General features: G+C 33.3%; 2 protein-coding genes across 3 annotated transcripts; both read right to left on the bottom strand.

Annotated features, from left to right (window-relative positions):
- Positions 1–608: 608 nt before the first annotated feature.
- Positions 609–2,198, bottom strand: LOC133815543 (uncharacterized). Its single transcript, XM_062248373.1, has 5 exons — positions 2,175–2,198; positions 1,584–1,685; positions 1,308–1,496; positions 1,061–1,221; positions 609–747 (listed from the first exon to the last, which is right to left on the bottom strand). The coding sequence occupies exons 1-5, from the start codon at positions 2,196–2,198 to the stop codon at positions 609–611; spliced, it is 615 nt and encodes a 204-aa protein (XP_062104357.1).
- Positions 2,199–3,059: 861 nt separating this feature from the next.
- On the bottom strand, positions 3,060–6,421 carry LOC133816717 (5'-3' exoribonuclease 2-like). 2 transcript variants are annotated; one of them, XR_009885429.1, is made up of 6 exons: positions 6,226–6,421; positions 5,997–6,101; positions 5,811–5,892; positions 5,137–5,588; positions 4,670–4,773; positions 3,060–3,183 (listed from the first exon to the last, which is right to left on the bottom strand). XR_009885429.1 is itself a non-coding variant. In XM_062249060.1 (4 exons), the coding sequence occupies exons 2-4, from the start codon at positions 6,029–6,031 to the stop codon at positions 5,388–5,390; spliced, it is 318 nt and encodes a 105-aa protein (XP_062105044.1). In that variant the 5' UTR covers positions 6,032–6,101; positions 6,226–6,421; the 3' UTR covers positions 4,786–5,387. The 2 variants fall into 2 exon arrangements, 1 of the variants encoding a protein (XP_062105044.1); XM_062249060.1 differs by lacking the exons at positions 3,060–3,183; positions 4,670–4,773 and having other exon boundaries at positions 4,786–5,588.
- Positions 6,422–12,336: the final 5,915 nt, after the last annotated feature.

Raw genomic sequence — 12,336 nt, 5'->3', positions numbered from 1 at the left:
ATAAGTTTTCTTCCTTATATCACCGCAGCACACAAACAAATTTTCCAGAACCTACTTCTCTAATACACATAAGTTTTCAACCTTCCGTTATCACCGCAGCACACAATTTTAATCTCAGAAACTACTTCTCTATGGATAAATATTTAAGATATTCAAACTCCTCTAACATTTTTAAGATATTAATAATAAGAGTTAAAAGAACATAATTCCGTACCTCTTGCAAATTAACTTTGCAATGCTCCTTGCCAATTCGATCCACAACCTAAAGAATATAATCAATACCAAAAAGATTAATACAAAATTAAAATTAAATGATACAAAAGAACCATAAAATTCATGAAATTACTTCTTATCATTTTTAAGATATTAATAATAAGAGTTAAAATTAATGTTATGCCATGAATGTTGGCTAACCCTCAATGGCAATTGTTACTTTGTTAGAATAAAACCTTGTCAATTTCTTTATAGACCATATACTTCTTGGATTTGCAAGGTCAAAATATTACTCAGCTAAAATATTACATTAATAGATGAATGAAGTAAGGGTAGAGACTCTTACCATAAATAGATGAATGAAATAATCATAGCAAAATTGGAGTGTATAAATATCATATGAATGAAAATACAAATAGCTTATTATCTTTTACGTTTAGACATTTAGTTGACGCACTGGCATGAGAAACTGAGGTTCTTAATATATTACTCTTATCACAAACAAAAGTCAAGTCATCTAATCCCACTATGAATCTAATTCCATTAGCAAGCAAATACAAGAGTGAGTAAAAAACATTCACAACAAGTAAGCTGGAGTATGTTATCATTTATTTATTAAATCTATTTCAAATCAACACTTACAAAGCATAATAGTTTAAACAGAAATAAAAACATAACAAGTAAAAATTTTGCCATATTTTACTCACAAGTTTATATAGTGATAACCCTCAGAAAATTATATCTAAAATCTTTATTTTGTAAGAAAATAACCATCATGCAATGAAGCAACTATTGAATGGGAGAGCTAAATCCAACCAAAATATTGGAAATATATTAAAGAAGTTACCTTCCCTTCTTCACTTGGTTAGATACTGCTCTATAAGCATACTTCCACCAAGAACGAGGATCAGATTTCATGGAAACATGTGGACAAAAATGCGCATATTTTAAGCGTTGATTAATGGCAGAAAAGTGATCAGCTAGTTTTAACATATCCTTGTATCCATCCTGCAACAACAAGATACTAAAAATTTTCTAGGCCAATCAAAACATGCCTCCAAGTATCCAATCACAGTTGAATTATGAAATTGAACCTTTGATAAACAGAGAATGACATCATCCAAATTCACTGTTGCATTCTGCAAAGGTTGATCACTCTTAGCCAATTCATTTGCCCTTAACTTTGTATACTTTTCATTTCCTGTAATTGGTTCCAGAATATAAGTGTGTTGTTTGACAATTCTATCAGAAGGTTTGCCTTCTTTAGTGCCATATCTAAAAACCTGAAGCAAATAAATGATCAAAGTTTCATAGTTTGAACATGCCCTCAACATATGTAACTGCAAGAATAAACTAAATATTAGTTCTACCTGGACCCACTCAGAAGGAAGCAAATCCTCCCATGGCTTGTCACTATGCCATGGGATTATATCAGAATCCAAATAAAGTGCAAATCGGTCAAGTTCAATAGACTGTAAAAATTATAAAAAAAATCTTATTATAAACAAGACTGTAATAAGGATTAAATTAGTCATAATCATATTATAATTTACTGGCTATGTAACAAATTGCTAATTGTTATCATGTCAGAACTTTGGTGTACCATGTATTGTGGGTGAAACTTCAAATATATGCAGGAATGCAACATACTTTAAATTTAAAATGTGATAAATGAATACACATCTTGGCCAAGCATTCAACCAAATTTTCTTCCCCTTAAAAAAGAAACAAAGATCTTTTATAACAAGAAAATGAAAATTACAGTTGAAGACTTTTATTTAGTAGTTTTGTCAAAAAGTTGCAAGTGTGTGTTTCCTCACTAACTCGCAACTGTGCATTTCAAATTATATAAATGAGACCTTCTTAAAGAGAATAAAACTTAAACTTGATTGCATTCATATCAATCGACACCCTATAAGGAACAAAATTAGGAACCTTTTGTATACGGTCTAGTGAACCACCAGTAATAAAAGTCTCATTGCCATTGTCATCAACTGTCACAGCTAAGAGTGTCTCCAAGGTCACACCTGCTGCAAATGGGTGGCCAGGATTTCTAGAGAATAGGAAATTAAAATTCAAACAGAAAATAAGAATGCAAAGATTCCAAAATATAAAATTTAACTTGCTATTACACACCTTTCACTGTCCTCGTATCTGATATGAATATTTGAAATTGAGAGTCTCAAATTTCCAACTATAGTGTTGATAAGGGAACCCAACCATGATTGATTCTTCAATTAAAAATATATACACATTAATACAGTTATAATCATAATTGACAACCAAATATATGTATAAACATATGTATGGTTCAAAAAGATCAAAAGGTAAATCCTAAAAAAGAATAACATCACAGCATTTGAATACTACAACCAAAACTTGATACAATATTTGTTATCAAAGATTAAAAAATAGCACATAAGACGCTTAAGAACCAAATATAAAGTTCATATACACGTACAGACACATAAGAATATAGGCATCACATAATATTTCCTTATACATAAAAAAAAATTAGTACCTGTCAATTATGTTAGTCACCCTTTGCTTTGTAAAGATTCAAGTCAAGTAAATATACCAGATGTATGGATGCTAAGGCATGCCATTGTCTGTATCAGCAGTCAGCACAAATAGTTTCCATGAACCATCTAGTCAAAGATTCACCTTATTATAATTTAAGTTACACTGATAAAAGAATTGTGTAATCTTACCACTTCAGACTTTAATTGTTGAGCCTTCTCTACGAGCTTCATTTCCATTTCCTATTTCCAAACATAACAATTATTCAGAGGATCATTCAAAGGTATATCGGTAGGCACATCATTATTGTCTTACTCGCACTCGGATTTTCTTAGCTTCTTGAATGGCATCTTCAATGGACCCTTGAACATGCGTTGCAGGTTCAACTAACAAAAAAATACGATCCAGATGAACTACAACTGGGTCCTGACCAAGCCTACTCCAAGGTACCTTAAGTTGGGAATATCACAAAAAATATCATTAGTTAAATGTAAACAGCATCCAGAATCACAAAAGATGTCATTAAAATTGCTTCCAGCAAGAAAATTATATAGGTGATCTCTCAATTTTGTGAAATTTCTAATATTTTTATTCATCACTACAAAGAAACTAATTTTATCTTATTTTTTGTTATTTCTTTTTAAAAGAAACGAAACAAATATATGCACAATAAGGCGGGGAGGGGGGGGGGGGGGGGGGGGGGTACAAAAGAGGGACCTAGAAAATAAATAAACATGCATAGCAAAAAGAATAAAATCTCTTATAAAAAAATCAGAGAAAGAAGAAAGTGATGAACTCACAGAGAAGACGAAGGGAAATGAAACGCAAAGAGAAAATAATTTGTGGAAAAATTAGATTGTATTCGATAATAATATGCCTCTGACTACAACTTTAAGGTCTATTTATACATTTTATTCAAGACTAGCTAATGACTAATAACAACTAAGGAACAATTATAGTTAAATACAACTAGCAGCTAATAACTAAATTACAGACTAATTGACTAATTGATTACATCAGAAAGGCTGAATACTTTATAGATTGGAAAAGAATAAGTTATATACAAGAGGAAAAGGTATCATCATACATAAAAACATAATTATAGCCACAAATCTAAATCTTCTTTCAAACCCCACTTAAAAAATCACAATGCTATTGACATTCTCATAGCATGAAGTAAGTTTCCACAAACTAAGATCAGTAGCCCGAACAGCCACACAAGTGTCCCAACCATTATTGTTGAAACTCACAAATTTACGCTTAATGATGTTGTGCCACAAAGAATATGGCTCATTCAGGAATCTCTACAACCATTTTCAAAACAAGAGACTTATTCTTCTAAAAAAATTTGGATTGTGTGGATTATTTGGCTGAAAGAAGAATAAAAAAAATTAAGAACTGGGTGTGGCTTCTCTAAGGGAAAAGGTTCAAATTTTAGCATCTTTTTGGGCTTATGTGACAAAGTAATTCATGGATTTCCCTCTTTCTTTGATCATTCTTGAATGGAAAATTGTGTGATTTAGCTAGTTTCTTTTTGGATTTGCTCTTATTAATGCTATATGTTTTATTTACGTCTACTTTATGGAGATAACTTATCATCTTTTTGTAATACCTTTTTCCAATTAATAAAGGTTTTGTTTCCTATCAAAAAAACAAAAAACATCTAAAAAATTTCAAAATACTTAGCCTTTTGTCTTTAAATACATATATAACATCAATACATACATCATCAAACTTCATTCATCCTGCGACAGACTAAAGCAAGTTATAATTTATATATATATAACACCATAAAGAACTTGTAGTATACAAGAGATTGTTAGAAATGTCACAAGAAAATATACAAAGTCAAATTTCTTAATCATTAATCCCCAAAGCCAGTTCAAATAAATCTGCAAACATCTTTACTAAACCAAAATTATAGAAACGCACATACCTTAAGTTTCACAGAGCCAAGAAATCCAGCCTTAACCTTCACAGGAAATTTCAATGCATTAAGTGCCTTCGGTTTCAACAGCATATTAGTTAGCTCCACATCTCCTGCAATATAGATTTAGGAGTAAACCATCAACCAGAAACGAAGCATTTACTCTTTACTCTCACTACTAAGTTAACTACAATCCAATCAACCGTAAAATCTGATAAGTGTAGAATTTGAAGCAATAAGACAAAATGAAACCAAAATCTAAATCCATCAACTTATTAAATTTTCCAAAATTCTAATGTCAATAAACTCATTCACTCCCTCTCTTTGAATTAATCACAGAAAATTCATCCGTTCTGAAGACATTTCAATAATGATTTAAAAAAAACTCCAATTATCCTCAATACACAACCAAAAAAAAAAAATTTATTTCAAAGTCTAAAATCCAGGAAAATAAGAGTAATTATAAGAAAACGAACCTTGCCAAACACTGATCTTGAGCGCTTCCTTGTTGAGTCCCCTGACGTAGTTGCCAAGGTACCTCTGCAAGAGGTAAGCCACCTGATCCTCCAACATCCTTCTTTCTTCGAAGGATCACCAACTCATTCCCCCTCAATTCATCCCAAAAATTCCAATTTCAATTTGAGAGAGAAAAGAAAGAAGAAGAAGAAAACGGGATATTTTTCACAGATTTTAGGCCACGTCTATTATTCAGTTCCAGAAGACGCTACTAGTTAACTCCTTTCTTTCTTTCCCTTTTTCTGTGGACAACCTCAGATATTTCCAATGAGGGAATGTGAGGTAGAAAGTCATTCCCCACAAACAAACACATCAAAACAAAATCATCAATTAGGCGCTCCAAATCTCCTTTAACATCTGGGATTCCCATAGCATATGCTAAATACTCCCTAAGGATCCAAATATGGAGAAACTGTATAGAAGATGGAAATATATATTAGAAATAATACGAAATTCTTATGGCCAAAACACACAAATCTAAGCATGTAAACCCAAATATGAAGTATCAGATTACAAGAATGCTTTAGACTAACACTAGAAGTTTCAAAGTGGTAATCAAATTATCTAAAAAAAATTAAGATGTGAAATTTGGGAGTATCAAATTAGAAATATTGGCAGGCGGCAGAAAATATACTTGAAATCTCTGGTTCAAGATATGGTCATTTAGATTCTCTTTTGAAAAGCCCTTCACGTTTTTCCCATTCCTCTCCAAGTCCCTACTTTAAAAAAAAGTTTAAAGCAAATAGATAATGACTTTTAGCTTGCCAATATTCGAACTTTGAGCACATTATATAACTGGCACTGGGTTTTTGAAGCTTACTGGTGCAAACAAGACTCCTCTGAATAACTTTCCATTAACAGTTGCAGTCATTAAATAACCCGAGTCGAATGCTCCATCAATTTTCCCTCGGACCTCCGCACCAATCTATGGACAAAGGGAGTATATCAGAAGCAGAACTACTCCAGACGAATAAGTTAGAAGTAGACACAAGAAAATGTATAACATAGCTATGAGAGCACAAGAACACTAAATGCCTAGTGAAATTTACCGGGCTCTGATTTGACCCTGCATCCAAGAGCTTATGTTCTATAGTTGAGAAGTGCGTGTTATTTCTACCCATGTGACCATTTGTCTGGGATTGACATTCCCCCAAAAGGTGATCTTTTGGAGTCCTTTGGACAGCGTTAATAAACTCTTTCTGTCTACTTGAAGCATTACGAGATTTACCATTCCTTTGAGTCTCATTTAGTTGCTTGAACAAATGAAATCTTTGAGAACCAATAACTGAATCAACGACTCTTTGAGTCGTGGTCTGTTCTTGATCAGAGAGTGATGGAGAGGAACTATGAGAAAGTGAAAGAGAGTGCTCCTCTTGCTCTGATTCGACATCCCATACTTTTGCGGTTCACTCTCTTCGATCACAACTTGGGGAAGAAAGAGCCTGCAATTCCAGTGGAGAGAGTGTTCCTCTGCCGTGGTGTGCCCCAACAGCTCGTGCGATGGAGAGGGTAGAAAGAAGGCTGAGACTCTGGGAGACAGAGAGAGCGAGAGAAAGAATGTTGGGAGAAAGAGAGAGCTGAGAGAAAGAACGCATCATTAGGGATTGGGTTTTGAGATAATAGGGCTAGGCTGAAACCGTGGGTTTCCCTCCATTTTAACATTACCAAGCAATTTTTTTTTTGTTTCCCTCCCTTTTAAGTTTACCTCCTTTTAAGTTTACCGCTTTACCTAGTATAATACTTTTCCAATTAGCTTATAGTTATGTGTTATAGAAAATGGTATTTGGTGTAGTTCAAGTTTCACCTTATATTCCTACTCCAAGAAAATCCTACAAATCTATCAAAAAAATCCAAAATCATAGAAAAAAAAACTAACACAAAACTGCATATATATATATCATCTTAATGCTAAACACATAATTTTTTTCAAGAAAAATTACCTTAAAAGCTTGAAAAATGAATCAATATCGTAACTTTGATGCCTTAAAACTCACCAGAATTTTTCCCCAAAACGTCTCTGTAACCACACAAGAGGAAGAAGAGAAGGGAGGCTTAGTGTATAGGAAGGGAGGACATCCAACGTCTCCTACTAGGAGACGTGCTAGGTGTCCAACGTCTCCCAATGAGATACATTGGAAGTCGTGTACTTTTGACGTCTCCCAATACATCTGGCACGTCTCCCAGTGGGAGATGTTGGATCTCCTCCTTGGACATGTGTTAGACCCTCATTTTTTAACGTCTTCTCATTCTTTTACTGACTTACAATTTTAGTCATTAATAAAAAAAAATCAATATCTCCCAACATAAGACATTAAAAATACCTCATAATTTTTTATGTCTTACACTAAGACATTATAGGGAGTCATAGAAAGTGGAATTTGTTGTAGTGTTGGGTTGCTTTGCCATAATTTGTGGGCTTGACTTGCTTTATTATTATTTGTACTAGTACTAATTAAAGTAAAATTAATAAAAAACACCAATAATATATATTTAAGGACTCTTTTTCAAGCCTTGCACAATTGGTGCCTTACATGAAAAGTTTAGAGAATATTGTAGGTCTGCTTTGTGGGCATGAAAAATATTTCTTTCATGTCTTGCTTATTGGGACATAAAAAGTATTGTGGGACGTTATATGTATTTTTTTTTTATCTGCTCATTTTTAACGTCTGCCATTGTGGGACATGAAATGTTTAAAAAAATGGGGGATGTGAAAAAAAAAAATCATTACTCACATTGGGTGACTAGAAATGTCTCTCCCAATATACAAAAAGTCTCACATGGTTTAGAAACAAAACAATTCATCTTTCTCCTTTCTATAAATTCATCAGCCATCAATATTTCTAATAACAATTAATAAAATAATTAAATTTATTATTATTTTATAATTAATATATAAAGGAAAATACTAGTTTGGCCCCTATGTTTTGCCTGAATACTCGATCGACCCTCGTGTTTAGACCCTGTGTTTTGTAAAATGGATCAAAATAGTACCTTGAGCCCGATTTTGATCAAATATTTGTTCAATATGACTAAAATGCCCTCGATTTTGTAAACTATTTAATTTAAAAAAATATATAATAAAATTTTATTCAATTAAAAGTAATAAAAAATTGAAATAAAATTTTTAAATAATAAAAATTATATTTTAATTAGTTTTTAAATTATACAAAACTAAAACCTATAAAACTTAAAAGATTAAACTGAAACTCTAATCAAATAAACAAAATTCTTTGTTTTTTTCTTCTAATTTCTTCTTCATCATCATCATCTTCTTCTTCTTCAAGAAGGTTTAATTTTTTTAGTAGTTATGATTATTATAGTATAGTATAGGTTTATGATATTAGTAACCCTTGTTTGTGGAAAAGGGGGTGATTGCATAAGAATAAATTAATTATGATATTATTAAAAAGTGTTATGGATCGAGCCTACATAAAGCCCAATAAGATATTGGGCTTAATAATTCTAAATCAGCCTAGGGAATTAGAGTTTGTTATTTTTATGGTTAGCTAAGATATTTGTGGATTAGGTTGTTATTTAGATAATTAAATAGATTTTTCGTAACTTTAGGATACTGTAAATTCCGACCTATTTTTGACCCAGTTATATTTTGAATTTCAAAAAATATAATTTCTAGAAAGTTGTAGATAATTGAATTAGCTTTCTAACAGTATAAAGATGGTATAAATCGGAATTCTACACCTCTAGTTACATTGATTTTACTACAGGTGAGTTTAGAGTTATGAGATTTAGGAAATTAGAGGTTGGGATATTTTTTTATGTTAGATTATTCCTCAATTATTTAATAAAAATATTAATAAGATAATTTAGAGATATTTTATACAGAAGTTAGGATTCTATTTTATTTAAATTTAAATTTGGATTATAGTTAGAATAAAATTAATTAAGTTTAAATAAAAGAAAGATCAAGAAACTCTAGAACCTTCTAGAACCATTAAGAGCATGACTTTTGTCATAATTATGTTTATTTAAGGATTTAAGTATTTATTTTAATAGGATAGTTTCACTCCTCAAACTCTATAAATAGGACATTTCACGCAGCCATTTTATTCATTCTTTAAGCACAGTTCAGAACCTCCAAGCTGCTTAGATTATTATTGAGAGAAACACTAGGGTTTTGGGATAAAATCTTTACCATCTTAATTTTTTTAAACACTTGGGTAGTGATATATAGTGTGATTTCGATATCGAGGTGTAGAACAATTCTAGTTTATCCAAGGTGTTTGAGTTCTTTAATTTAAGGTTCTTCTCAGAGTTCCAATCCCGCTCTTGTCTTCAATATTCAGGTTTTTGGTAAGAAAAATTAAGTAGTTTAGTATTAGGATCTAGTTATGATATGGTTTATGTTTGTATGATCTAACATTTCAGGTACAATAAAGGGGTAAGTGTGTCTGGACCTAAGGTGTCCAATGATTTATGACGGACTATCTCCGGTAAGCTCAATTGCCAAAACTTTATGATGGACTTATGTCCGGGGTATGATAGACCTATGAACGGTGTATGATGGACTTTTGTCCGGGGCTTAATTACCACCCCTGTATAAACACTTATCATTTTATTATATCTGATTTGTTATTTTAGTTATGATTATGATATATGACCTATAGTTATAATTATGATATATGACCTATGGTTATGATCTCTTATGACTTATGACCTATGACTTATGACTTAGAGTATGATTTATGATTTATGACTTAGATTGTGATTTAGTATACACATTGTTTTTAAAATATGTTTGTAATGTTTTTCCTGTGTTATTTTCCGAAATTAGCCCAATGCACAAAGGTTTAAGCTATAAGAAGGATACCAACCCTAAGTATGATAATGGATCCGATGTGAAGGATTAGACGCATATAAGAACACATCGTTAAAATTTATTATATGCTTATTTAGAATATTTTCACTAGTTGTTTTTTTTTTTTTAAAAAAACATGTTATTTGCTTTTGTTATTCCTTCATTGTTTAGTAAGTGTTAAGAAAATTTTGGATTCAATTGAAAGTGTAAAGTTTAAATTCCTCTCTTATGGATTAGCCCATTTTTGAAGGCCCGTTTTCTTTGCATTATTAGATTGGATCTAATAAAATGAATATCAATTAATAAAGCAAGGTTTCAAATTCCTGTCTTTTGGGTCCAAGTAGAATTTAGGGGGCCTTAGTAGTGGGTACGATATACTGAACCCAGCCCTCCTCCATGGAAGATTCAATTGTTAAGGCCAATTTACTTGAGTTGGACTTAATTGTAATAGGGTAGTTTTTATAGATAGATGGGCCTAATAGACAGTAGTACAATAGACTAAGTTGTATCATGTACTTGTTTTGTTTGTCTTAGTTTTTTTTTCAACTTTTCTCTCTGGGAAAAAAAAAGTGACACATGGAGCAGGAACAAAGAAGATCCGAAAGACTAAATGGCCAAGGTAGAGGCCAAGGCAGAACCAGAGGAAGAGGGAGGGGCGAGGAAGAAGAGTAGACGCTACCCCTACATATGAAGAAATTCCAGCTGCCCCAGGAGTGCCAGAAGCACCCAATGTAGTGGAAGATCGGGTAGCCACTGCTACTCAAATAAACTTGGAAAGAGAAAATGTCGTCTTAGGGCAGAATTAAGGAGAAGGGAAGAAGAATTCCAAATAAATTAAGGAGAACAACAAGTGGTGCAACAAGTCTGTAACGCCCTGGATAGCCAAGACCGCTACACTGTGTATTTGTAAAGGTGTGAGACTTGCTAATCAAGTCGTTTAATCAAAACGTGTCATTAGCTAAAGTGTTCTAGGGCTAAAAGACATTTTGGCCTCAAAAGATACATTTTATAAGTTATAAACAGTTTACAGAAGGGATCCCCAAAACTCAACAATGTTTAAAAGTTGATTTTACAAAATTCAACAATTAAGAGTAAACATTAGCCATACTAAGGCAAAATACAAGGTTCTGGTTCCCTCGTCCCTGTAATCTCCTCAACCGTGGCGGTTGAGCGGCCTGACATGTACATTCACCCTGCAGAGCTCTCCAATCAAGGTTGATCGATCTTGCCCTTTCCTTTACCTGCACCACGCAGCACTCGTGAGCCAAGGCCCAGCAAGAAAAAAATATACACAGCATAAACCATATTTTCAAACAGACATTCCAATAAGCATGTTCAGATATTCAATCTACAACATATAAGCACATATCAAGGTACAAGTAACCTCATCTATAATCATATTATTCAACAATCTCATTAATCACATTCATAGCCAGATATAATAGTCAATTAATACAAATTCTAGGGTCGACACCTTAGGTCGCACCCTTTGTTTAACCCACTGACTCCGACCCGCTTAAACCGAGCTCAGTGCATAATAAGCTGTCCTCGGATACCAGTGTCCGAGCCGTGCCAATTGCACAATTTAATTGTGGCACGCTTAGGCCATTGGTTTACAATTTACATGGCATAATACCATTCTTTCAATCATATATATATCAGGGAGCCCTTAGTCCCATTCAAATATTCAACCGGGTGTAGTTTCCTTACCTTTAGCTTCTAGATGAATTAGCTACGGGCGATACTCCTTGAGTGCGATCCGATCCCTAAGCCCTAGCTTAACACCTAGTCACAACCATGATGAAAGATACCATTAACAATCTTAAAGGAGTTTCCAAACCAAGTTCTAGTCCCCGAATCATTGAACTTCACAAAATATGGTAAAAGATTCAATCCCAAGCACCCTAGGTTAAATTCCTAAGCCTAAAATCTCAAAATCCCTTAAGCGCCCCTACATAGGCCACCCATGCCGCGGCATGGCCCCCAAACAGAACCATCTAAGGCACAAAAACAGGTAAGGGCCGCGACATTGCTTGGACCATGCCGCGGCCCACCCTCCTTCCTCAGCATGCAACAGCCTCGAAGGGTCGCGGCTCACCAAGAACCATGCCGCGGCCCGACCCTTCGAACCCAGAAAAATCCACCATTTTCAATCTTTAAACCTCACCTTAAGCCACCCCAAATCCCCCAACTTAATACCAATAAATAATAACAACATTAGAATGAGAAAAACAACACAACTCCACCAAAAATCCAGCCTAACACTCACCAAAATCCCAATTCCAATTTCTGAGATTTAAAACCCACAGAACTCGAAACCAGCCATGAAAACTCTCAAATTCAA

Source organism: Humulus lupulus, chromosome 2 (assembly GCF_963169125.1).
Source record: "Humulus lupulus chromosome 2, drHumLupu1.1, whole genome shotgun sequence".
Taxonomy (NCBI): domain Eukaryota; kingdom Viridiplantae; phylum Streptophyta; class Magnoliopsida; order Rosales; family Cannabaceae; genus Humulus; species Humulus lupulus.
The sequence above is the reverse complement of the archived record's forward strand: the minus strand, read 5'-3'. Positions and strand labels throughout refer to the sequence as shown.

What these genes read in the sequence shown, in the direction of transcription:
- LOC133815543 (XM_062248373.1), bottom strand. Translation starts at nt 2,198, where the DNA reads ATGGCAATGAGACTTTTATTACTG. An exon ending in CAATGAGACTTTTATTACTG is followed by an intron (nt 1,686 to 2,174) that starts GTGGTTCACTAG and finishes TAATTTTTACAG; the next exon opens with TCTATTGAACTTGACCGATT. An exon ending in TCATTCTCTGTTTATCAAAG is followed by an intron (nt 1,222 to 1,307) that starts GTTCAATTTCAT and finishes TTGTTGTTGCAG; the next exon opens with GATGGATACAAGGATATGTT.
- LOC133816717 (XM_062249060.1), bottom strand. Translation starts at nt 6,031, where the DNA reads ATGGAAAGTTATTCAGAGGAGTCTTGTTTGCACCA. An exon ending in GAGGAGTCTTGTTTGCACCA is followed by an intron (nt 5,893 to 5,996) that starts GTAAGCTTCAAA and finishes TTTTTAAAGTAG; the next exon opens with GGACTTGGAGAGGAATGGGA. An exon ending in TCTTGAACCAGAGATTTCAA is followed by an intron (nt 5,589 to 5,810) that starts GTATATTTTCTG and finishes TCTTCTATACAG; the next exon opens with TTTCTCCATATTTGGATCCT.